The sequence below is a fragment of the Leptinotarsa decemlineata genome, unplaced genomic scaffold (assembly GCF_025532065.1).
Source record: "Leptinotarsa decemlineata unplaced genomic scaffold, Ldec_3_MD MMD2_tig00001621_RagTag_RagTag, whole genome shotgun sequence".
Lineage (NCBI taxonomy): Eukaryota > Metazoa > Arthropoda > Insecta > Coleoptera > Chrysomelidae > Leptinotarsa > Leptinotarsa decemlineata.
In genome coordinates, this window is record NW_027412566.1 from 111901 (window position 1) to 139568 (window position 27668).

General features: G+C 33.9%; 2 protein-coding genes across 2 annotated transcripts; both read left to right on the forward strand.

Annotated features, from left to right (window-relative positions):
• Positions 1-480: 480 nt before the first annotated feature.
• Positions 481-5710, forward strand: LOC111504271 (uncharacterized). The gene is made up of 4 exons (XM_074176102.1): positions 481-604; positions 1756-2526; positions 4310-4722; positions 5174-5710. The coding sequence occupies exons 2-4, from the start codon at positions 1765-1767 to the stop codon at positions 5478-5480; spliced, it is 1482 nt and encodes a 493-aa protein (XP_074032203.1). The 5' UTR covers positions 481-604; positions 1756-1764; the 3' UTR covers positions 5481-5710.
• A 2071-nt stretch (positions 5711-7781) lies between these two features.
• Positions 7782-13885, forward strand: LOC111504269 (uncharacterized). Its single transcript, XM_074176103.1, has 4 exons — positions 7782-7992; positions 8110-8865; positions 11254-11831; positions 13590-13885. The coding sequence occupies exons 2-4, from the start codon at positions 8122-8124 to the stop codon at positions 13771-13773; spliced, it is 1506 nt and encodes a 501-aa protein (XP_074032204.1). The 5' UTR covers positions 7782-7992; positions 8110-8121; the 3' UTR covers positions 13774-13885.
• Positions 13886-27668: the final 13783 nt, after the last annotated feature.

The window sequence follows — 27668 nt, forward strand, 5'->3', positions numbered from 1 at the left end:
GCAAACTCGAGTGAGTTTTTTTATCAATATGTAGGTCATTGCAAATAATTTTTGACGAGGATAGCATGAAAATTACGACAGCGTGGAAGGGCCATAAAAATATATATTATTTTTTCCACAAACTTCGAACTTGAACACATAACATCAGGAAGAAGGCAAGATTTGGAAATATTCTAATTAATCATATTTTCAACTGATTTTGATGAGTTTTAGTGAATTTATATCATTGGAAAGCCATCAATATTCAATTCGAATACTAATATTAGTGAGTGGCTTGCAAAGTAACAAGCCTTCAAAGCACGAAAAATATCGCTTCGACTTTCTACTTCTTCAAATATATTTTCTTTACAATTTATATTGAATTCCTTCTTTCAAAAGCATTGTTGTTCGCTTATGATAAAAACAGAGCTGCTCGCTGGGAATAACCGAACACATTGCGCGTTCTGTGATTCAATGTCAAAAATTTTTATCAGCGTGAAAACCACAGACCCTAAAACGTCGATGTCAATGTCGCCTGATACTTGTTGCTTCTAGAATTCCGGGTATTTCCATGAGTAATTTTTGTTTTATTTGCGTTTTTGTAACTTTTCATCTCTGTTGAAAGGTAAGTTAGCTAAATTGTTTTATTCATTCAATTCAAACAGGACAAGTTTCAAGAGCCTCGTAATTTTCAAGAATGTTGTTAATTAACTCTTTTTTGAATACAATGAAGGGAAATACACTTGTGATTAACAAGGCTTGAATGATATTGAATTTTAGATAGTGTTATTTTTAGTTACAATGTTTTCATCAATTCTGCATAGTAATTTAAGATGTTTTTTTCAATCTTGAGAATCTATTTTCTCTAGGTATCAGCTAGAGGAATTTGTGAATTTAGTGTTTGAACAGTGATTTCTAGCTTTCCAAATAATGTCATTTTTCGACAATGAAGAGTATTTAATTTCATTTTTATAAGTTCAGGAATGTGATGCCTAAAGGTATATGGCTAAATAGCTTTTCAGTTGGTTTCGATATTGTTTGGAGTTTTGTACAACACATACGGATGTTATGTATTTATATTTGACTTCATTTCTCCTCCAGAAATATACTTAATAGCTAAACTAGGGTACCGAGATACATGTAGAGATGCTTTTAGACAGCTAAAAATTCTTACGGTAGCCAGCACTTATATATTACAAGGCTAGTACATGCAATTACAGAAAGAAATACAATTTTCATTCCTCTCTTCCAAAACATAACCACAATACTTGTTCTAAAGATCTAATCTTACCAAACGCTCATAGAACTTCTTTGTTTGAAAAAAGCGTAGAGTACAGTGGTTGTAAATTATACAATATGTTTCCAGTAACTCTTAAGAATTCAGATATTAATATATTCAAAAGTCAGCTGAAAAAAATGCTACTTCAAAGGATTTGTCACATCATTCAAGAACTTACTAATCAACTAACATGAGATCTTCATCTCTTGAGAAATTTTGTGTTGTTTTTTATAGTCAACAACTATTTATTTTTATACTTCTATGGATGTTTGTCAATACTTTTAGGCTGTCTGTGTTATTGAGTTGTTTTTATTATTTTGAATGTCTTTTATAATACTGTTACATGTAGTTATTTACATTCATATGTTTTTTATATTCAGTTTTGGTCTTGACATTTTCTTTGTTATTGTGCATTGATTGTTTTTCTTTCAACTGTACTTTTCAACCAAAGAAATAAACATCAATATTATTATTATTATATATATTTTCATTGCCAGGACAAAAACATGATGAACTTTGCCCACACCGACTCTTTGAAGAAGCTCTTATGTGTCAACTGCCAAAACCTACTGTCTCACTTCCCCATTTACTTCAACCCGAATGGTCCGACCTGCGGGCGGTGTCCGACTGGTGAAAATTCTATAAGAAACGAGGCATATGAAAATCTCGCCCAGTTCCAAAAGTTTCCTTGTTGCCACAAAGAGAATGGATGCTTAGAAAATCTGTTCCCTAAGGATATCCCCCAGCATGAGAGGTTATGCAGTTACCGAAAATACTCTTGCCTCACTCTTGATATGAATTGCCGGTGGCGGGGCTTATCTCAAGATCTGCTGACGCATTTCGAGGAGGAGCATCCTCTGTTCCTTCTGAGTGAAGGAAACTTTGAGATAGACTTCGTCAACAGCCACAAGGAGAACTATCTCCTCCCATATGGGGAAAATTTGTTTATGGTAAACCGTACTACTGACTCTAAGACTGGCACGTTTTGCTGCAACGTGACTTACATTGGCAGCAACAAAGTTGTTGAAGAATATTCCTACAAAATTATATTGGAGAGTGGGAACAAATCGAAGGTTCATGAGCTCACCAAAAAACTCAATTGCCCCATAGAAATAGATAGCAAAATAATCAGGAGCATACTGAATGATCCTTTGTCTATTGTGGCAAGGATTGAGGTGTTTCGTGAGGAGAAGTTGATTGATAATTGTGAAAACAAAGATGAGGACAGTGACTTGGACTATGAACTTCTTCGAGAACTGGAGTGTTTGGTAGGTATAATCATTCTTTCTAGTTACTATTTTGTTCAATTGCTTCATCGTCATTTAATCCATCCAGTAAAGTTGTGAATATTCGACAGTGATGATGTCATGTTTCTTTAGGATTTATTTCCATTCTAGTCAACTACGCATTCCACTGTCTTTTTGATGGATCCATTGAACATTTATTTTAGTCCTTCCATATTATAATACACCCTGTTTGTACATGAAAATTATATTGAAAAGGAAATATTTTCCAGAGAAATATGTATTTTGGTAAAAAAGAAATACCTTTGGCTTCATACTCCTGCATCATTAAACTAAAAATGTGGATGACCTTCAAAGGAAGGAAGAAAGGCCATAACTACAATGAAAACTTTTTACAAAGACGGTAGATTATGCACAGAAGATACAAAATGTGAGAAAAAACCTTTTTGAAACAACTACTTCTCAATAATACTCCTACTCCTCATTCAATAGGTATCAGTTTGTTGAAATTGATGATCATGAATTGATGAACTATTTAGTCAAATCGGGGGTGCCACAGGGTTCCAATCTTGGCCCACTGCTGTGTTCATTATTAGAGTAGAGTACTTTATTTGACCATTTTACATACTATAGTATATTTATGGCAAGTCATGAATACAGAAATCCTTGTATGGAGTTACAAAGATGAAATCATCTAGCGAAAAAATATATATAAAAGTAAAGAGTTAGGGCAATTAAAAGTATAATTATAAAATCAATAATATAGGGATTTAATGAGGTCTTTCGCAAGTGGATGCCATGTCAATATATTCCTTCCTCAATGTTATAAAAACAGTGTTAGAGAAAAAACTTTTTATTTGTAGATTTTAATTTTGCAAGGCTATACATGAATATCACAATGTCTGTCAAATTTATTAACGTTGTTTATTGTCGACTTTTCTCAAATAATTGTATCTCCAAAATTACTTTATCCCGATGATCTCAAGATTTAGACCAAGCACATGCTTCTACAAAATGACATTAATTTAATTTTTCAGTGGTGATATGGTACTGAACTGAACGAATCGAACAAAAAACAATCTGGCAGCTTATAAATAAAAACATAGGTAGCAATAATCACACGAACAGCTCTTCTTGTCTTACATCAGATCTGTTAAATGACTTTTATAAATGTAGCTCTGGATATGAATAATGACATGAGCACACCCAATAATTCATTCACAAACTATCTCCACCAAGTTCCATGCAATGCTGATAACTTGATGCATTTCTATCAAACTGATACTGCAGAGGTGAATGAAGTCATCAAATCCCTAAAAAACTCGGGCTCGCTTGATTGGTTATGTACAAGGAAAATCTATCTGGGCTACTACAACCAATTACATGTATTGTCAACTTGATTCTGAAATCTGGTGTATCTCCATCAAAACTAAAAATTGCAAAGATAATTCCGGTTTTGAAAAGTGGTGATATCGATTTATCTTATTCACACTTGTTTAGCCTTGTAAGAAGCATTTTCTGCAATTGGGTGTTTTACATGTAAGAAATAGAGATGTATCTTTGTAAATGGCACTCGGTTGAGCAAATCAGTATTCATACAGCTCTCGTATCTTTGTGATGCAACATTTGATGACTTAACTCCAGAAATATTTCCAAAACTCAAAACCATACAGTAAAATGCCATTCAGGAAGTTTAAAATCTAATCAATAATTTCAAGTAACGTGAAAACACCTTATATAGTTTTCTGCAAGCTCAAAATCAATATACAGAAGTATATATTTCTACTTTTCTATCACCCCTATTCAGGTCTGCATGGAGTACATGGTCCCGCCTATTCACCAATGCGTTACCGGCCACAGCATATGCATGAAATGCAAAGAAAAAGTCAAAGAGTGTCCCACGTGCAAGAAAGAGTTCGGGAACACTCAAAATTATGCGCTGGCCCAAATAATCAGCCACATCACCTACCCGTGCAAATACGAGAGGTGCTCTTACAAAGCCAAAGCCAAAAACATCAAAGTTCACGAGGCGACGTGCTCTTTTGGCCCGTTCAAGTGCCCCCTGCAGGAGTACGTTGGCTGCGAGTCACTCATCATCTTCGACGAAATGTACGACCACATCCTGAACAATCATTACGAGAACCTGCTGGAGATGGAGACTGTCTCGTATCCTTTCAATCATGACGATGAAAACGAAGATGAGGATTGTTACATAGTGAGGTAATAATAGATACATGTTTTATTTTTTCCAATGAAAACTGTCATTTTAGAGCACGAGTTTTCTAGTATTTTCAATTATTTATGTAAATTCTCCACATTCTATTTGTAAAATAAGAATTAATTAGTAAAACAACATTTCAAAACACAAGCTTTCATTTATAAGTACTAAAAAGGAGAAGAAAAAATGTAATCAAATCAAACCCAACAACATATTACATTACATATTACACACGACACATGTCGTGAAGTTTACTTATTTTATTGGAAAAAAACACAATTTTTACTTCAAAATCACTCATGTCCAGGTAAAGTTACATATTTCATTCTTATTTTCATACAGGGTAAACCCACAACATACTACAAACTTTTCAGCCCAATTGCTATTCAGTATATTTTTAAGAAAGGAAGAGATTGTCCTATTGAATAAAAAAAAAATTAATAAATTTTATAGGTATGGTACCAAGCTGTTCAAGTTACACTACATGTTCAATGGAGATAACCTTTTCTGGGCCATGCAGTTGATCGGACCTCCTGAGGAGAGCAGTAAATACAAATTCGAGCTAGATGTCGCCGACAACACAGGAAATAATGGCAGGGCATACTTCAAGGCACCTTGTGGACCCCTTACCGAAAGGTGTGATGCCTTCCTCGAAGACAGCCCCCATATTTTCTGGGCCTACGATCAGATCAAGCAGCTTATTGGCAGCGAATTATGCTACAGGGTCCGGATAATGCCTAGCAAGATGGACTCTTACTGAAATGAACCTAATGAAGATGTCTCCTAAGTTATGAATTGTGTGATTTGTTGTGAGTGTGATTACGAAAAGTACTGGTTAAAATGTGCAGAATTCGTATATAGTGTGTTTTAAAACAGAAGGTTGTAAGTAAGAATTGACTGAATTATGCTTGACTATTCTGTTGAAAAATATTTTATTATAAGTTGACAATGTCCTAAAAAATATAATAAAGTTTCTGCTCTACAGATTGACAGGAGTTATTATTTTTTTGTAGTACCTACTTGATATTTGTTGTTTGTCCAAAGTTAGTGAATCCGCAATAATAATTCTCAAAAAAAAATCATGATAAGAATGCTTTCAATCAAATTATATGGAAGACTAAACATTTGAAAATATTCCAGGTATAATGCAAAGTTTTCTACCTTCAAAAATTTCTAAGAGTATACATTTCCATTTTCTCTTTTCACTCTACTACAGTTACTACCCTTTTGGGCTTTGGAAGCATCTAGTTGCCTGATGGCAATGAAAACTACAGAAAGATAGAGGAACCGATTTCTTATGTCCAGCTTTTCAAAGGATCTCGTCTAGAACCTTCATTTATCTTTGACATTTGTTATTCAAGTTTTCTGTCAATTCAGTGGATGGCGATCTCAATTTATATATCAGTTTTTCCGCCTTAATTTCATAGTTTTCGTTTTCCATTCAATTAAACATTGGTATTAGAAGTTATGAGGCAGTTGATAATGGTCAAAAATTTAAATAAAAAATTCTAGTTACTTTCATTATCTTCAATGGTTATCTTCCGTTGAGTTGGTAAAACTGGAAATTGTCAAATGCAATACATGAAGAAACTGAAAGGTATAAATTGCTTACTATTTTCCATGAATTTGTCAATTTTTAGTATTTATTTTTACAAGGAATTGATAGATGATAAATGAACCCATTTGTATTATTCAGTTCACTCAACAGGTGACTTGTCGTCTTCAGAGGACTCTTTTCTTATTGTAAAAATTTCGAGAATCACATGTTCTTTCTGAATTACTGGTTAGGGAAACAAGTTATTGAATTCAGGTAGTTTGAATAGATTCATGATTTTGTAAAGAATAGCACAGAAATAATTTGATATGGTATGCCATCATCGCCCTCCAAGCAGTGGGAGCAGCTGAACTTAAAACAATAGATCTTTATAAAGACAGACTAATTTTGTGGTATAAAAATCCTCCTTCTTTCAGACATTATACAGCAAAGCAATATCAACACTGATTTACTAGCTGTTTATTATAGAATCATATCCTTTTGTTCTCAATAAAACGTGTTATGTTCTTTTGGGTATTGTACGCGGCTATTATAACAGCAGTAAAAAACGCTTTCGTTTCGAGTTTTCAGTGATGGAAATCAAAACTCAGTTTTCCATATTCATATTGCAAAAAAATCATTTCCAGGACCATTAACAATGTTGCTGGCTTCCATATACTTCTCTCATAGCTTGCGTGATTAAAGATGTCAATGATAGATGGAGCTCGTATTCATGACACAAAGTACCTAAGAATATGAATATGCCAAACAATCTCCGGTATATAGACAAAAAGAGGAAATACTCAAATTCCTGACAAAAATGGGTAATAATGCATGTGTTCGGTTATTCTATTTGTTATCAAAGAAACATAGGTCACAATGCTTTATGAAATATCTTTGTGGGCCTTGCTTAAAGCGAGATTCAATATGTCATAGTTTTTTTTATGTTCAACCTCATATAGCGATAGTGATAAACTTTCTTCAGATGTATTTGTTACAGAAGGGTAAAGTTACAAGTTCGATTGTGTTTTATTGAAAATTCCACTGACAAGTTCCATATATTTTTGATGAGTTCAGAATGAATTATACTTTCAGTACGTTTGCAGTAAACAATATTTCTCTCAATGCAACATAAACTTTCACCTTCATTTTCACTACAACATTGACTATAAAAAATTAACCATCCATCCCATATGAACTATCGACCATATGTGTCGATTAATGTGACAGAAAACATGCGATGAGATTGTTGTCTACAGACTTTAGTATACTTTTTTACCATTCTACCAAAACTGTTATTCCCCACTCAATTTCCTAATTGGTATTATTGAAGAACGTTAAATCGTCAATGAGGATTGACCTTGAGAAGATTATCGGCCAAATCCAGCAGAAATACATACTTGCTGAAGATTTTCATCTACATTTTTTAGTATTCCACGATTTTTTGTTACAAAAAAAGAGTCCGTCCAGGTTCGACTCGACCTTGAATTTTGTATTGGGAGTTGTAAAATTTTTTGCCCACCAGAGAGCGCGTATTTTGTTCAAAATAAAATCGGTGAAAACCTAAATCTGACAATCTACTCTGTCTAATATCCTTGAATGTGAAGTGGTATATAGATTTTAGTTATCGTGTAATAATCATTAGTCATATTTTATGCTTGGTAATTGGTTATAACGAGTTGGAAAGGAGAGCATTTAGTAATTTTCAATCGACATTAGTGTTACTTATTGATTTGACGTAAGTAACTACCTGTTGATCGCTCATAGGTGTTCTGGGTTTCCCCAATCTTGTGAATGATACATTATGTCATAGATTTTTTATCATTGTTTCTTGTTAAAAAATTGCATTTTTCAGTTCATTTTCAACATGTCGAAGCTTTTTATCCCAGCCGATATCCTGGATAAAATGGTTTGCCTGAACTGCAGCCTTTACCTTTCAGTATTCCCCATCCATACAAAAAATGACAGCAGCGGAGCCGTATGCGGTAGATGTCCCATCACCGATAAATCCAAATACATCAGGGATGAAGCTTATGAAACCATTTCCCAATACTTGTTGTTCCCTTGCAGGCACACTGCCAATGGATGTCATGAAAACCTGACTCCAAATAAACTGAGTGAACACGAGATAAGCTGCAAGTTCCGCAAGTTTGACTGTCCCAGCGTGGGCTTCTCAGAATGCACGTGGCAGGGCCCCCGCAATGAGATGCTCCCCCATTTCGAGGTGAAACATCCCGATCTTCTCCTGAAAAATGACTCGTTCGAGCTCAGGTTCAATGACACCCTGGTGCAGAAGTTCCTCTTGTGTAAAGACGATCGGCTGTTTTTGGTGAAAAAGGAAGTCGAGTCTCACAAACGCGTCTTCATTTGCTCTGTGGAACACTTGAGATCTGAAGAAGAGGATCAACAGTTCCACTACTTCCTCAAAGTGCTTGGTTGCGAAAGGACTTACATGTACACAAGCAACGAGAAGAGTTCAGAATGGGATGATCCCACCAGTTTGACGTCAGATTTTTTGAAAGAGAAATTAGGCGAACAGCAATTTTACATCGTTACGGTTGAGATCGTGGCGCACAATAAGAATGAGAAAGTATTGACTCAGCTGGCAAAGGTAAGTTCAAATCGATCATTAATAATAATATTAATGGATAGGTATTTATTCTCAATTGATATACAAAAGTGGTAAAAGTCATCAATTTACGGAAATGGACAGTTATTGGATTCAAAAATGGCTTCATTTGTTGAAATGAATATTACATGTGAAAGTTTAATTTTACTAATTCAGACAAATACATATAAAATTGTATATAAGACTATCACTGAAAACTAATGAAAAATGTGCAGTTATATTTCTCAAGTGAAAGAAAATGTTTTCAAAAACTTTATTTTACAACCATTAGATGAACCTTGGAATAGATCATTTGGTTGCACAATAGATGGAGTCAGCTCATTACTTAACATGAAAAAAAAATTAATTCCTTTATATAATTGTGTAAAAAACAAAGTCATTGTGATCAATTATGGGTCTAAATGGTGTCTAGCTTTCTGTGATTATTTCATAACTGTACCCATTTTAGGAAAGCACTGTCAATTCAGTTCTGAATTTATACAATGACGTATTCAAAAAACTCACTTTAGTGTGAGATTTCCACATGAAAGTTTACAAAAACGGGACACGTGTTTCGCTATATTATAGCATCTTCAGCTTTACAATATTGACTCAACGAATTCTGTATCTTTCTCTTATAGTAATTTGAATCCTAATGACTATTACTAACTGATAATTGTCTATGTGATAAATTCATTACCTGAAATATTTACCTTTCTAGTAACAACTCGTTAAACTGGAGAATAATGAATACAAGTTTTACCTGCGACTTTATTTTCTTACTTTTGAGATCCGTCCTAATTACAAATTTCATCATTACAAATTAAATTTAATAGAGGGGAACAATTCAAATCTATTTGATTATTGAGTAACATTCCCGAATTCCTGAATTTATTGATTTGTAACCATTCCAAAAGGTCGAGATTTGAACCTTTCTATTCCAAATGCAATATGCCATAATCGTGCCCCTCTGTTAAAAGATGGTAATGAATTCATCATGTAGTTATAGTCATTATGATTCAAATTACTATAAAGTGGAAAATTCACTTTCGAGTGTATTTTGAATATATTTTGTATATTTTTCAATACTATCTTCTGTTTTATTGTATCTATGATGAGGTAGGCTTATATGATGTTTTTCATTTTGGAAAAATTTTCGACATTCCTCTTCTCCATCACTATATATTGAATGGAAAGCTATTGCGGCATGTAAAAAAATTATTACTTCATACATCATTTAGAATGGTTTCCACACACAGGAGTTTTTTCGTATAAAAACCGTAAAAATGCATCTGAAACAGCTTCTTTCAAAAATAAGCATTGACCACTGTTAAACAAGCGTTTTACATTTGTTGTTATAACAATTGAGGTGCTTACGTCTACTTTCTGGAAAGTATTTACGTGAATCAAGCTTAAATACACATCTGCCTTCAAACTGTTTCTAACTGCCATAATTGTCAACAACGCATTTTTTTTTAATTTGGCATATGCGCTGTCAAAAAGTTGAGGTTTTTTTCCCAATAGAATGAAAACCAGAAATCAACCCGAGTAAAAAATTTCTAATACACCCTGTATATTCTTCAAAACCGTTTGGTAGTATATAAAAATATCTTTTCAATGATATATCACAACTGACCATTTCTCTTTGAAACGATGACTAAGAATCCATTTTCTGCTAATTCAATATGGTCCCACTATGACGTCATCTATGCAAATATTGTCAAACAACTTGATAAGAAACAAAAAACAAAGTTTGTTTAGTTTTTGAGAAATAATTTAATAGTTGAAATTTTTGACCTATTCATGTACTTTTGGTATTTTTTTTATGTAATTTTTTACTTCACCTTAACATTAAAGTATATCTTTCTGTCTGACTGAAAGAAAAATGTCTTGAGATACTATGCAGTTCATTTGTCTGTGCCAGTGAAAAAGTGAAAGTTTAAAAGCTGCTCTATCTCTTACTTAATTTTTCACTGGCACAGAAAAATAAAAAAAAATTGTAAAAAAGAGGTACACTTTTCATTTCCGGTTGAATCAATATAGTGTAGATTTTCAATTCTTTTGATTTTTACTATCTGCCACATACACAATATGAGTTTTCCAAGACATATTGTTATCTAAATATACGAAGTCTGTTCAAAAAATAAGGTGTTTGTTTGAAGGTAGTTGACAATGTTTCCCTCACCTCAACGATAATATTTCAGTGGAATTTTCTATTAGTTCTTCACCCATTCTACCAATTCTCAGAATCGCCATACTTTCAGTTTTCAAAGAAGCTGATTTTACTCTCACATAATTATGGTCAATAAAAGTTGAAAGTAATTTTATGTGACTTTTGCAGCTCCATATACCTTGTATTTGAAAATATTGCCAAAGCATCGTTTCTTGCAGGTTTCTGAACCAAAGAACAATGAAAAAATCGATTGGGAAAAAATATCCAACCTGAAATGCCCCATATGCTCATTATACATGCTTCCTCCTATCTTTGAGTGCAAGACAGGCCACAGCTTCTGCGACGATTGCTCAGCCAAAGAAAAAAAGTGTCCGATATGCCGAGACCCCATGGATAGGGTCCAGAACTTTACCATAGAAGCGGTCGTCAAGTGCATGACTTACCCTTGCAGGTACCGAAGATATGGCTGCCAATTTGCCAACAAGGCACTCAGCATGGCAGAACACGAAAAATTCTGCGAGTTTAGTCCCTACAATTGTCCGATGAAAGCCACCCTCGGCTGCCAGTGGACATCTTGTAATACCGGTATCTACGAGCACATTGAAGAAAATCACTTGGATCTTGTCCTCAAGGCAGAGAAGGTGGACATTCCCTTCAGCAGGAATGAACTCAATGAGAAGATTTATTTGATCAAGTTCTCCAAATTAGCTTTCAAGTTCGTGTACAAGTATGAAAACGAGAAGTTCCACTGGGAAATACAGCATGTCAATCCTGCTGCCACCAAAGAGACTTGCAGGTATGTCATTTTGAGATAAATATCACAAGTACATACTTACTTTTCTCTTCAGTTCTCAGTTTACGAATTATAGCCTTCTTTTATGAACTTATCGTTAGCTACTGGATGCCTAATGGACGACTACTGTTTTTTATTCTTATACTATCCCTCCACCCCTTGTACCCACCTGCTGGTTTATTTTATGCTTGCTTGTCTCATCCAATTATTCCAAATCAACTGAAAAAGCTTTAGCATTATGGACTCATCAATTTTTTTTCTTCTGCATTTTTATGACACACATTGCAACAGTTTTGTTTGTGTCTGTTGGTACATGTCTTCTGTTGGAATTTTATCATGTTCTTCTGCATACAGGGCGTTTCAAATTCGATCCTCACCATTGGGATCTCGGAAACTATGTGAGATACGAAGATGGTTAAAGTGGGGTAAAGTTGCGCATTTACCTGACTAACAATATGCCGTTGAAGTAGTTCTGAAATCCCGAGTATATCCGGAGATGTCCGGAAAAAACAGAAATTTCGGAAAATGGTTTTCATTTTATCTTTCCAATGATGTATCATAAGTTATCATTCTTTTTGAAAAATTGGAGATATTGAAAAAAATAATTCTTATCATAATAGGCTTTGACTTTGATGTTTCCAAATTTGACTTTCAATTTGTTACACTCAATGACATTTTGTTATTGTACAAGACATTGAATTTTTGGCGAAAAAATGGCTTTCACGAATGAAGAGAAAAGAGATATGATACAAATACGATAGATACAGTGTTAAGACATCAGAAATGTATTTTAACTTGTATCCCGAAACACGACAACCACATCGAACTATGTTCAAGTTATTGGATCAAAATCTCACTGAGTTTGGTTCGTTTGAAAAGCCAATTAAAAAATACGGAAACAGAATCAACAATCAAAATTTGATAAATGAGGTATGTATGAGGTAAATTAGACATTGTGTCCTTAAAAGTAAAGAAAGAGCGCTATTATGAACAGAAAATTGATGAAAATAAACATAATGCGAAAGAAATGTGGAAATATTTAAAATCACTTATGAATCCAATTGAAAGTTATAATTTTGAAAAGATAGTATTCAATGTCGGTGATCGAATGAAAGTTTGTAGCACAGAAATTGATATTGCAAATGCATTCAATGAATATTTTGTCAATAGTATAGGTGAAATTCTGAGTCAGACTGGAGTTCAAACAGTTTCTTCATAGTAAATTGTAAATTAAATTCTTTTAAACAGATAGACTTGCCGCAGTTGAAAAATATAATATTTTCAATAAATAAAATTAATAGATCTGAGATACTGAACAGATGATTTCTAAAAGAGACATTCAACACCTTGGGGCATGTTATACTGAACTTTATTAATACGTCTCTTCAAACAGGACAATTTCCCCAACACTTCAAAATAAGCACAGTAATACCAATACCAAAAATAAATAATACTTATGAAGCATGTTATTTTCGTCCTATCAATACTCTTCCAACCCTTGAAAAAGTACTGGAATTAGCAGTATATGAGGAACTCAACAAATACTTTGATGAAAACAGGTTACTTTTAGGTTGTCAGTCAGGCTTCAGAAAAAAACATTTGTGCGAGGCTGCCTTACAGTTCACAATAACAAATTGGAAAGAAAAAATTGATAATTTTGCTCAAAAAATCAAATAAAGCATAACAAAGTATGGGAAATGTTAACAATGCTGATTTGAATTCGTGTTACAATGAACACTATCGGATCACCCTTTGTTCTAGGTTTGAAGTCGATATCATTGATCTCTCTGGCAACAAGCGTAGGTGTTTCTTGAGTGGAATTGTTACCGTACCTGCAGAAGAACATTTCCTGGATCCTACCAAATATGTGATGGTAACCTTTGAGCAGATACAGAGTTTTATCACAGATAAAGTCTCTTTTAGGATCAGGATTGTCAAAGGTTGAAGATTTAATGATGTGTGAATTTCGTGTATTACATTATATTTTTCTGTTTGTGCCATTTTGGAATTATAAGAATTTTTTTGATAATAAATACCGCTTATTTTGAAATCTGAAAGATGTGTTTTTTTAAGGAACGGAAACATTTGAAAATTCTGGAAAGTTTTTGGCTTTCTACTACTCCATCTTGATACAAAAAACAAGAATGAGGAAATCTTCCAAGGAAAGGAAGGAAGTAATCAATTTCAAAATAAGTAATTCTATACATGGATGTGTAGATCATGCAAAGAAGTAACTTTCAGACACAAACTGAAAAAAAGTCCTCCTGAAACAGAAAAAAATTCTATCGTGTAATTCAATGTTTATATGAAAGTAGCTGTTTCAGGAGGACTTTCTTTCAGTTTGCGTCTGAAAGTTACTTCTTTGCATGATCTACACATCCATGTATAGAGTTACTTATTTTGAAATTGATTACTTCCTTCCTTTCCTTGGAAGATTCCCTCATCCTTGTTTTTTGTATCAAGATGGAGTAGTAGAAAGCCAAAAACTTTCTTTCCCAGAAATTAATCACTTCTAAAAATATAACCCCTTCAATTCTGGAAAGTTGTCTGTTGAACCTCAACAAAACTGAAACAGCAAATTTTAGTTCTAACAATCAGGATTTATTTCAAATGATTCTTTTTCATTTTTCTGCCACTTCTACCCCGTTATATTTAGATACTTCTTTATAGTTTTTGTTCACAAGTGATAGTAAGAATAGTGGTAAATTATAATAAATATGTGCATTCATGAATAAAAACCATTTCTACAATAATATTCATTTGCATGAATAAATCAACAAAAAACTTCACAAATTTGAACTTGTTATTAAGATGAGTAATTCAATAAAATATATTGTTTCAGAAGTAAAAAAAAATGAAAAGGGGTATAATTTTTGGAAAAGAATTTCGGCATCGGGTGTCCGCCATTGAGGGTGACGTAACTGTGTGAAATTTTACCGCTTTCATATACTACATTGTGAAGCAATCCTGTGAATGGTGTCTGATTCAATTCCATGATGAATGTTTGGAGTACAAACTGAATAGGAAGTGTTTTTTATATAATTCAATGTTCAAATAACTAGTTGTTTTGAAAGTATTTTTCTTTCCTGTAATTCAGTGTTCATATGAAAGTAGTTGTTTGACAGGCCTTTTTCTTCCAGTTTGTATCTGAAAGTTACCTCTCTGCATGATCTACACATTTTGGTAAGAGGTTTTAGAGATGAAGAAATAGAAAACCAAAACCTTTTTCTAAAAAAACACGATCACGACCTGTCAACTATTTTTTGTAGTGAATCGTCGATTTATCAAATTATGAATATATTAACAATTCTTCACATAGTTTTTATGAGAAGGTCACTCTGATATGACTTCACATTGCATCATAAATTTTTGATATAATGCATGTAAAATTCCTGGAACCTATGAGTTGATTATTTTTGTATCTTGTGTCATATATTAGTTAGTTGCAATTTTTTTCCTGTACTTGAAAATATGAATTGAATTTCTGTCAAAAATAATTGAACTATCCTATCAAATGAATGAATGTAAAAATATAGAAGATCTCAAAGAGTGTAAAACCAATTGGTTTAAAGCTGAAAATTGAACTAAATATAACACTTTGATAAATTGATGGATGTATTGTGAAGTTAAACTTTCAAGATGGCAACTGGGCGCCATCTGGGAAAAAAATTAAACAGAAATGGGAGACATATGACACATCATTTTGAAGCTCCTGACGAATACTTCACAACCCTAGAATATGAAGTCAATATCTTCACCTATTACAAAATGGCGGAACATTGAATAATTTTCTGAAGACAAACACATTAATATCGATATTTCTAGAAATATTCCTTTTTATCTGCCATATGGCAATTCCAACAACCCGATAAGGTTTGTTAAGTTATTTTTTGTTTATAAAAACGACAAAAAATTTCAGTACGACAATGAACATAATCGTTCAGTTAGTATATTCTCATTTAGTTATCGGTTTTACTAGTAGAAAGGTACCACGTCAACAATCTCTAAAACGGCTAATTCTCGTCCATTGGAAAAAAAATGGAAGCGATTTTTATTTACGGTGCGACGCGACGCGTAACTTTCACGAGACCGAAAGGATTTTCAATGAACGTTTTCCGAATCGTCCTATCTGTAGAAAATATTTGAGGGAACTTGTATCCAAATTCACAACTACTGGTAGTGTACATAACAAAAAGCCCCCAGGTAATCCGTCCATTCCGGAAGAACAGCAAGTGCAAATAATTGGTAAGATGGTAGTAAATCCTGATCGGTGTACTTATTCCGTCGCGAATGTTTGTGAGGTGTCTCCTTCTACTGTGTGGAGACTTTTGGAGAGGAATAGGTATCATCCATACAAAATTAAAGTAGTACACTAATTAACTGAAGATGACCCTGATAGAAGAACAGAATTCTGCGAAATCATGACGGAAACCATTGCAAGACATCCTACCTATCTCCACAATATTTGTTTTAGTGATAAATTAACTTTTTTTTGAACGGCAATGTTCACAGACAGAATTGCCGTTATTTGAGTAACACCAACCCTTACGTTTTCTGGGGCACACCCAATATCCAGAAAAAATTAACGTTTGGGCAGGACTATTGGGAAACCATATTGTAGGACCTCTATTTATTGATCAAAATTCAACAGGGGAACTGTATTTAAATATGCTGGAAACTACTGTTGACCCTCTCATCACTGAAATTGTCGAAACGAATCCTAATGAAATCGATATGAATATTGTATTCCAACAAGATGGCTCACCACCACATTACCCCAGACAAGTGAGAAACTATTTGGATACTACTTTTCTCGGTCGTTGGATTGGCCGTCGAGGCCCTACAGAATGGCCAGCCCGCTCGCTAGATTTGACACCTTTGGACTTTTTTATGGGGCTATTCGAAGCAAAAGGTGTACGAAACTGAACCTGCTTCAAGATTGAATATGCGGCAGAGAATAATAAATATTTGTAGAGATATTGACGTTACTGTGTTTGGCGTGAAATATCGGATAGGCTGTTCATATGTCAAGAAGTTCAAGGCAACCATGTCCAGCATCTTTTGAACTGACCTCAAACTTATTACCTCATATTATGTAGTTAAATGTCAATGTATTCCGGCAATTATTAAAAGTTCCGCCATTTTGTAGTAGTTGAAGATACTGACATGATATTCTAAGGTTTTGAAGCATTTTTTAGGAGCTTCAAAAATATGTCTCACAAAACCCCCCTTTCCATTTAATTTTTTTTCCAGATGGCGCCCAGTCACCATCTTGAAAGTTTTATCTGTCAATTTCATTTCAAAATAAATTATTCATGCATTAATTTCATTATCCCAAATTTCAATTTTTTGAGTTGACCCGTTCACAAAATTAAAGGGGGGGAACATTAAAGAAATGCACTGTACTGTACTACTTGTAAACAATCACCGTATGTCACTGTCAACACTCCAACCATTTTTTGCACAACATTTGATGCAAATTTTTTGATCCATTTTTTCGATAACAGAAAATCGCCGAATACGTAGCTTGTAGCTTATATGTCTCTCACTAACAACAACCTGAACATGCTAAACAACTGAAACTGTGAATATATGTTCGAGACGAGTATACCAACATAAAAAATAAAATCCAACATAAAAAAATAAAATTCCTAATCGAAAGTATGTTGCCCGCGAAATTTGAACGTTCATATTATTTTTTTAACGGACGTCGTTCACATCAAACCTTATAAAGTTGAATTGCGGATCAAATATTTAAATTAGTTTTCGAATCATACAGCAACCTCAAAACCTCTGGCACAATTGCACTTTTAATCAAATTTCCGCTTGCGAACATCTAAATATTTGCAAATGTTTCAAAAAAAACTAATAAGTATCGATAATACAGGATCTACCCATATAAATGTGTTCGAAAAGGTATCTGAGGAACGTGATGCAGTGTATACGAGGTAGGTCAAAGGAAAACAAATATTGTTGTGCCGTATACATTAAAATTAGGATTGGAACAGCATGACCATTGTTAGTTTTTTACAATTTCTGTGACGCCTGATGAATAGAGTTCATGAAACATGGCGGGAGATATGTATACGAGATATGTCAGAGAGAAACAAATCGTGTTACTTCGTTTGCATCAAGGTCAGGACTGGAACAATATGGTCATTGTTCACCCACTAGTCTTTCTATGTGACACTTGAAGAATAGTGTTTGCAAAGCCTGACGAGAGATTGAAGTGTTTCCTTCCTCGATACGTAATATACTGTTGATTGCGGATCGAATATTTAAATTAGTTTTGAATAACACAGCGGCCTCAAAACGACCCCATCTCGCCTAATTGCACTTTTAATCAAATCCCCGCGCGCGAACATCTAAGAAGACATACAATTTCTCGAGCTTTCCACACCCCTCGCCCGCATCCTTTGTAGATTAGGTCGAGAAGCCATCAAGTCGGCTAATAGAATGGAAATTGGAAATCACGCACGAAAATCTAAGTTGTATTTTATAGCTAATAAGACGCTGCTAATCCCACCGTGGCTCCTATTGTTCCCCTGTCTAATAAAATGGATTTCCGAATTACCGATCTCTGTGTCGAAGGCAAGTCTCTTGGCAAATTAGATGATGTGTTTACAAGTGTGCGGGTGGATATGGATTCACTTGATAAGGGACGAGTATATCGAATTGTTGAGATAATGGGATCACGAATGACGAACGAAGCGTATCAGCAGAACGAATGTAGGAACAGTTATATTAATGATAATGGACGTGTTCCATTGTCTAATATAATATTAATTGAAATCCCTGAAAGAATCTGTAAAAAATTAAAAAGAATAACCGAAAAATAACAATTTTATTAAGCAAAAAACTGAAATTACAAAGAAATAACATACAAGCATGAAAATTATCACCCGAAGTTATCACCCGAAGACGATTGTGGATACTAACAATCGAAACGTCGTTACGTAACTTGGTTTGGAATCTTTCAATTTAAATTTTTCATTTTTTAATGATGATGTTTTTTAGTTTTTTTTAATTTTCAGCTTGTATTAATATTTCATTTTTTTTGTTGTTGCTTGTATGTTATTTATTTGTAATTTCAATTTTTTGTTTAATAAAATTGTTATTTTATTTTTTTTTACAGATTCTATTAAGGATTTCAAATCAGTTAATATTATATTAGACAATGGAAGTCCGAACTGATGAAATACAGCACGAAACATTGTCAACCACCCTCAAACAAATAATAATGAAGTAAATTTTATTAAAACAACAATGAAAATAAAATAAAAACAACAATAAAAATTAATTAGCGCTCCGGGGCGACTTCATTGATTCCAGTGGCGCATTTGCTTTTTCAGCTGCAGGAAAACCCGGAAAAACATGCAGCACCACATCATCAGAAGATCTTGATCTAACAATGTCCTCTCTCTTATAGAACAAAATATAGGGTGTCTCCAGAGGCTACAATAAATTCAATGCATCGCCAGAACACTTCGTGACACGACTATCGTCAAACTTAAACCAGTCCGTTTTTTTTGACCAAGGCGTAATAATGACCAAATTCAACGCCAGAACCACAGTGAACAATGACTGCATGAATATTATAATAGTGGTCTGCTAGGTTGAAATGTTCATCTATTTCGAACCTTCCAAAGAGTTTCTTGCTTCCGTTAGAGGTTGAGTCTTGTTTGAAAATTATCAGTGTTATTATCAGATTGACTGGAGCCTCAGCTATAATTGTTTCCTTATAACAGTCAGTTAATTTGGCGCATGTTTGACAATACAGTCGTTCATCACCTGTTAAAAATTACATTTTCAGATGAGTTAACAATAAGCTTCGCACGGACTGGTTATTAGTAGTATTAGGAAAAGCTAGATGAAGTTCCAGAAATTCACATAAGTTATCGGTACTTCTTGAACATTTACCACAAAGTAAACAAGTGAGGATTTTTCCAGCAAAAGATTTACAAACACAAGACGAGATGGGCTGTACGGAATTATTCAGTACAGAGCGGTCAGGAGTATTGATTTTGCTATTGTTTTGCTCACGAAGAGTATTCAACAAGAACCCCAAGAATTCGGAACAATCCTCTTGTTGTCCTAACGAGTATCTAGTGGACTTCAAAGACTACAGGAAATCGGTTGGAGGGAAAGATGATACCTTCTTACGAAACTGCAGCTGCATTAACAGGTGTTTGAGTTTGATGAATAAGTAGGAAACATTCCCGTTCTCGTTCATCATCAAAACTTCGTTCTTGAAATTCTTCGTCATGAAAAACACTAGTAAAATGCTATTCATGTAGCAAGTGTTTCCTAAATTATCCAATCCAATTTTCTTCCCTAGATTTCCAGGACAAATATCTACTGATTCGTAAGGAAGAATATGTTTCACAGAATCTCCATAAGCACCATTTCTCAAGCTGCGATCGATCCTTCCAAGTGAAGAAGGGTTTCGTAGAGGGATCGATTCGGCTCTTGCTTCATGAAGTTCTTCCACTGAAAGGGAACCAGTTCTACGAGGACTGCAACTCATTTTTTGGGGGCAAGAATGACCTGAGTCCACTGACCGCACTGAAAAAGAAAATAATAATGTAATTAATGTACTTATATAATACATTTGTAACAGAATTCAATTGTAGGTATCTATATATATATTGTTCATAATAAAACCTCTATGAAAATTGAATAATTGTTTTTTTCATTGCTATTTAGTCGAAAAAAATGGTGTTAAAAATTCTTTTAACACGGGTGTTAAAAATATTATTAACACGCTACTTTGTAAACATCATCTTTTAATACTCTTGACAACCATTAAAATGTCACTTTTAATGACAGTTGTACAAAAAAATATTTTTCATTAGAAAAAGTTCAACTGATTACACCAGGGATTCTATGCATCTCGTTTCAACCTATTCAAAAGTTATGAATTGTTTCTAGCAGCAAAGCCAACTATGATCTCCATCTCAACTCGTATTCCACGGATCAATGCCCTCTATTTTTCCCGAGCCAGAAAAATATCCCAATCAAGTTTGAAATTGGTTCAGTTTTCGTTGCCGTAAGGAAATATAAACTACCATCTGATTCGATTTGCCTTTGAAGGAGAAAGCATTTCCCGAAAGACACACTTCAAAGCAGAACAACTCACAATATCTTATTTTGTTAGATATGCCTCGGCAATAGAGAAAATGGATTCGAGATGCCCGGCTTTGGCCAAATGTGATACGAACATAGCGGTAGCAAAAGTATATTTTAAAAGATACGGGAATATATTCCGGTGAATGGTGATTCTTCTTCTCATTGTTTGTAAATGATAGCTTGTACTTCAAAATATTGTAGGTACTCTAAAATGGTGGTATCCAAGAGGAACATGTAAGTAGGTACTATTTTAATACCTCTTTACAAAAAAGGTGACAAAACAATTATAGACCACTCTTACAAATATCACAGATGTCTGAAATATTTGAAAACTACTCATTGTCAGATAATCAATTTGGATTTAAAGAGAAAACCTCTAATAAGATGCGATTTCGTCCCTAACTGATATAATATATGAAGCCCTGAAAGACAGCAAACCATGTTTACGTATTTTTTTAGATATATGCAAAGTTTTCAAACGAATCCTTGGAATGCAACCACAAGTTCTCGAATCTTAACGATACGGAAATTTTGCACTGAGCAAGCAAGGGTTGGAAACTCAACTATATGGAATCCTTGAAAATTCATAAGCTTAGGCAGTACGGATGTAACCAAAACAACCTATAGTCCGTTCATAATTTGTTGATAGCTCACTGCAAGTTTGACCCTCATTAGAGAACTGAAATACAGAGAGGACAGCTAATATGATATAATAACAAAAACCAAACTAAAACTGGCAGTTTAAGATGTTTTCGACTAACCCACCTTGTATCTGAAGAAATACAATACAGCTATAAAACTTTCAATCCGATTATGTAGATATTTTGAGTGGAAATGAGTGACCAGTGTCGTAGAGTATATGATTAAAACATTAGTTACTTTAAATAAATAAATATATTAATTTTCTTAAACTGTAGGTACTGTAAACTGTATTTTTATTTTAAAAAAATTTCTTTATTTTATTCAAAAATAATAAGTTACTTGCAATTTGTAAAAGATACATTTATTTAATTAATACCTATTTTTAAATGATATAAACTACGATTACTTACAAAACTATTCAAATTCAAAATAAACAGGATCATCTTCGGAATCCGAGTCGTCTTGCAGGTTAATAATTAGCGGTTGTGTCTCTACAGTCGCATCAAATATATTGTCAAGATCCCACATTTTTTGTTCTTCTTCTATTGCATGTCTTACTGCATCTCGCCAATTTTGTTCTGTAATATGTTGTAAAGACTCATATAACAATTCACGTACAGCTTGTATTTTATATGACGTATTTTTTCTAGCCACATAGCTTTTCATTTGTGCCCAAATGAGTTCAATTGGATTTAATTCGCAGTGGTAGGGTGGAAGTCTAAGGACTGTGATGTTTCGTCTTTCCGCCATTTTGTCAACTACGTATTTCTTGAACTTAGATTTGTGTTGCCGGGCAATTTTTAAAAGTTCTGCTTTAACCATTCCATCTTCGTAAGGCAGGGACTTATTCCGCAGCCAGTCAATGATATCCTGTTTCTTCCACGCAGTCGTTGGAAGTCTTTCAACTAGTCGTGAATGATAAGGTGCATTATCTAATACTATAATTGAGTTTGGTGGTATATGTTCAATCATCTGCTCAAAATACTCTTCGAAAACATCAGCTGTCATCTCCTCGTGATAGTCTTTTGTGCTTTTGGATTCAAATTCCAACAAACCATGCTTAGCAAATCTTTTTTCACTGCCAATGTGAGAAACTATTAATCTACTGCCTTTACCAGAGGGTGGGGAAATACCAGTAGACCAACCTTCCATAAAGGCTTGCCTGGAGCTTGATATATTTTTATCTGTCCAAATTTTTGTGAGAGTATGACCTGCGTTTACCCCCGTTTCGTCCTGATAGTAAATTGGCCTTCCTTCAGCCCGAAATTTTCGTATAGATCTTAGATACTTTCTTCTCCAACATATTATCTCTTCCCGGTCAATCAAAAGTGATTTTCGGTCTGATTTCTCCCACCGGAAATTTAATTCTTTTAAAACTTGCCACGATTTGGTTCGTCCGACATGAGGCAAATCCGGGTCGTCTCTAACTTCTTGTAAAATTTTGTTTAAGTTGGGTATTTCTTTTTTGTAAAAAAATTCGTGAATTTTCCTTCGAATACCATTTTTGGCAAATTCATCAATTTCAATAGGTTTTCTCCCCCTCTTTAAGTATTCGTTTGTATTTGGGTTAGCTATACCTTTTTTTTTTCTTTCTGATAGGAACCTATATATTGTTGACTCCCCTACGCCCGTCATGTTGGCACAACTCTTGATTATGTTCTGAACAGTGTTTGTGGGATTCTGAGAAACCAGAGCATCGTGAACGTTCAAAACAATAGTCTTCTCTCTTGGTGAATAGACAGACTTACTGACTGTACGCAACAGTACCGGTGTAAAACTTGATGATGTTGATGATGATGACGAAGCCATCGCAAGCAATCAAACAAAACAAGCAGGAACGAAAGGTACGTATATGTTTGTAGGAATATGAAAAAAAGTTACTCACGCACTGCACAAAATTCTCAAAATAAATATTAGAGACGTTAATTACTGCCGTAGACGCCGAAACACCAACGAGCCGTAAATTGAATGCGATTAAAAAATGTATTAACCAAAAATTATTTTCGTTCGTAACAACTTCACCCTTTCAAGGCAAGTTTCGAATATAACTGAAGCTTTATATTTAATGAATAAACACCTCAGGAACCTCCGCCTATGATTTTACGAGTTTTACGACCGTTTTATGACTTGGGCCCTCATTTTGTGCTATCGACAAATTATGAACGGACTATAGTCTTTTCGCCGGTTTTCAGATTAGCGTACCCACATTGTCACAGGTAAACAAAATCCAGGTACTTAGTTAAGTTAAGGACCGTCTGTTATTACCTACAGCGGTGTATAGATATATAAGAGTTAACATTGTTAACTATTTCAGTTCATTGTATTCTTTTGAAAATGTCAAAGTAAATGATATTGTGCATACTTAAAGTTGTAGGCATTCTCAATAAAGGCCAAAAAAATCAATACATAAAAATGAACCGGCTCCCAAGTAGTCCACGTGTTCGTATTGGATAATTTTTACTAACCGAGTTTTATGATTGATTGAAGAGTCCTAAAATTGAATTTGAAGTCATGTTACGGTGACGAATACAAATCGGGAATGCGGGGATGGTTATCGCCGTCGTGTTCAGTTCAGGAACTGACCGCGATTTGAGTGTTGAAATTCTATATTGGTGCAGTTATAATTACTTGAATTTTTTCTTATCTGTTTGAAATGTGTCGACCTTGGACAAATACTAATAGTAATAACGATACTTTTTCCAGTGTAGTGATTCCAATAGCGATGGAATCTCAAGTTTTGTTTAGAGGGAAATAAACTATTACACGCAACATCAGATTTGACCAAAATTCCTTTCTCAACTGTACGTAAAATAGCCCAAAAACCTTATGAACGCAATACGCCATGTGATACAGGATTACCAAAACCTTCAGATGTTCTTTTAGTAAGATCATTGAAAAAACAATATACGACTGTTACAAAAGCAATGAGATTCCTACAACTGAAATCATATAAAAGAAGTTGAATACTTCTGGCCATAACGTGAGCTGCTGTAACAAATCTCTTCAAAATTGGATAAAGAAACTAGGATTTAGATTTAAAATAATAAACAAATGTCAAGCAGTTATGGAAAGCAAAAGAATAGTGGAATTGCGTAACAAATACTCAGAACAAATAACTAAATATAGACAAGAACAACGGTACATTTTCTATTTGGACGAAACTTGGTATGACACAGTTACGAAAGGGTGGACTGAAGGTTCGAGAATGTGTACGCCTTACATGCCTGCAAACAAAATTCGATAGGAAGGTAATAGAGCTAATTAAAGAAGAAATGTCTAATATCACCGAAGAGGACTGACAGAAAACGATTAAAACAGTAATTTTAGATAAAAAAGACTATATGGAAATTGGAAACTTTCAATAATGAATTTATTTCCAATGGTGAAAATAAATTCATTATTGATTTAAATGACGGCAGTGATGGTGAAACAGAGAATATGACAGATGAATTATGTGAGTAAGTAGTATTCAGTAGTATTTTAATTATCACCCTGTTATTTGAATCCCTACTTTCCCACTCCCCTCACATAAGAAGATGTATTTCTCATTTTTCATGTTGTTCTTCTACTACGTGGTAACGGCAAATTTGTAGATAATCTAGTTTTGCAGTCAATATAGAATAATAGCCTGATTTAAAATAGAGAATTGAAACTATTCAAAAAATATATTTCAAACAGAAAAGTGCCTCAAGGTACTGTACTGGGCCCAATTTTTTCAATATGTATATCGATGACTTGTTTTCACTGAGGAGTCGAGGTAAAATTATTGGATTCGCGTATAACACAGCAATTTTTTATCAGACTGGCAAACTCTTGTAATAAAGGCTGAGACAGACTATAATGAAGGACTTGCTCGATCATAAGTTACTAAATATGAACTTTGATAAAACTCATTTTTTGCATTTCTCCTGAAACAGTTCCTGCTCCCTAAAATAACATATACCGTCTTATCAGTAACTAAAATAAAATATTTCGGTATATTCCTAGACTAAAACATCAAATTAAATGAACGTTTATCTACTATTGAACATATACTATATAAAATCGTATATCTGAAAAAAAATCTACCTTTCCAACGTCTGAAAATTGTATATCATTCATTAGTTGCAAGTCATTTATGGCATGGTATACCAGCTTAGGGTACTTTTGAGTTATTAATAAAAGAACAATATTTTTAGTTTTAATATTTTCCGAAACCGCTCGGAAACAAAGCAAGTTACGACACGCTTTCATATGATTTTTTTCATAAAATATGAGAAATAATCACCACATTAAATTAATGACATAAATCAAGATGCACCCTGTATATTTCATGCTGCAATAATGAAACCTCTTTTAAATCATTTCAATGAACGTCATTAATTTTTTATAAACCAAGACATGATCGAATTCTGCAGACCTTTTGCAGATTAATTAAAGATAAGAAAATCAGGGCCAATCCATCAAGGATTCAGTTCACGGCCTGCTGGACCCTTTTCACGGACAAATGATAACGAATTTAGCGAAAACGAAATGACAGAGTGGACAAAACAGCCGCATTAGCGTTCTTTCATTGGATTTTAACTGGAGACAGAGAAATCACGTCCGACTTGTGAATTCTGTATTTCGAATTTGATTACCCCTCAATCAAGTAAGGCCTGACACGACTTAGCATTTACAAAGCGCTATCCTCTTTTAAATATGAACTGAACTGTTGACTAGCAATTTCATTAAAACTGACCCAACAACCAAGGTTCAGTTACATGGTATAAGCGGCTGGCTTGCTTCTCGTGATAATCATATACAGTGTGACCCATTTTGAATGGAAACACCCCCCTAAAATTAGAAGTTGTAAATCGATTTTAATAATTGTTTTTTTGAATGTCAAGTACTGAAAGGTCTACCTTGGAACAAAATTTTTAATGTTTATTAAAGTTTCAGGACATACTACGATATTTTTTCTTAGTCGAAAATCGGGATTTTTTATTAGCGATTTTTTAATCTAGGGACTCATGTAACCTATTTTCAAAATGTACGGAATTTTACCTCTTCCATGTATATACATTTTTGATATAGCTGTTTATATTTTTGAAAATAGGTCGTTGTTCGAATTGAATGAAGATATTCATGGATATAATACAAGAAATAAAGACTCCATGTATATTCCATTTGCGAAAGTGAATATTGCATCATATTTTGCTCCCCAGTACATAGGGCCATGAATTTTTAACAAACTCCCAGATATCATTAAACAGCATTAAAATGTGAGACATTTCAAAAAAGACTTGAAACATTTTTTATTGGAGAAATGTTTTTATTCGCTTTCCGAATTTTTAATTGAAAATTAATGTATGCGCCTACCTTATCTTAAATTCATATTTAATTTTTTTAAATAATTTTAATAACCTTAGAATTAGGCTTGACAATTCCCATACATGTAACTGTCAGCGGGAAATAAAGATGTATTATTATTATCATTAATGATTACAGCAAACTTAAAAAAAAATAAATGGTGGTGTTCAGTTTTTGGGAAACACCTAAGCAAAGCTTGTGTTGCGTATTTTCCCAGATCTAGACACAACCATGGATGTTAAGTAAAAAAAAACTATTAATTCCTTTCAGTAAGAAATGAAAATTTATAATGAAAAATATATGTCATCGAAGTTTGGGGTGTATTCTTCAGTATACCCTTTACTACCCTTCCCATTGATTTGTCTTTTTTTATTTTTCAGATTGTGAGAGGTTTTTCAACTAGAAAGCAGTAAGAAGCACTCATATTATCAAAGAAAACAGAATCCGGACTGGAAGACCGTGGTCGAAGTGAACGTGAAGTATCAAACGTTTCATCCGCTACCGCGGCAGACATCATCAGTGGTATATGCGTTGACTGCGAGGACAAAGGTTGTATCTCGAAGTTTCATCTGCTACTGCGGTAGACGTTAGACTGACGTCTACCGCAGTAGCAGATGAAACAATTTTAAAAACCTTTTTTTCCAAAAATATAGTTTTCAAAAATGGTTCATTTTCGAATTCATCTTTTTTCTAATTCAAAAACTGCTCATTGAATCAGTTGGTCGGTTACTTGTGAAA

Bases quoted from the DNA above. Each gene is read 5' to 3' on its own strand.
- LOC111504271 (XM_074176102.1), top strand. From the start codon at position 1,765: ATGATGAACTTTGCCCACACCGACTCTTTGAAGAAGCTCTTATGTGTC. The intron at 2,527-4,309 runs GTAGGTATAATC...ACCCCTATTCAG, and splicing joins TTCGAGAACTGGAGTGTTTG to GTCTGCATGGAGTACATGGT. The intron at 4,723-5,173 runs GTAATAATAGAT...TAAATTTTATAG, and splicing joins GAGGATTGTTACATAGTGAG to GTATGGTACCAAGCTGTTCA.
- LOC111504269 (XM_074176103.1), top strand. From the start codon at position 8,122: ATGTCGAAGCTTTTTATCCCAGCCGATATCCTGGATAAAATGGTTTGC. The intron at 8,866-11,253 runs GTAAGTTCAAAT...CGTTTCTTGCAG, and splicing joins TATTGACTCAGCTGGCAAAG to GTTTCTGAACCAAAGAACAA. The intron at 11,832-13,589 runs GTATGTCATTTT...CCTTTGTTCTAG, and splicing joins GCCACCAAAGAGACTTGCAG to GTTTGAAGTCGATATCATTG.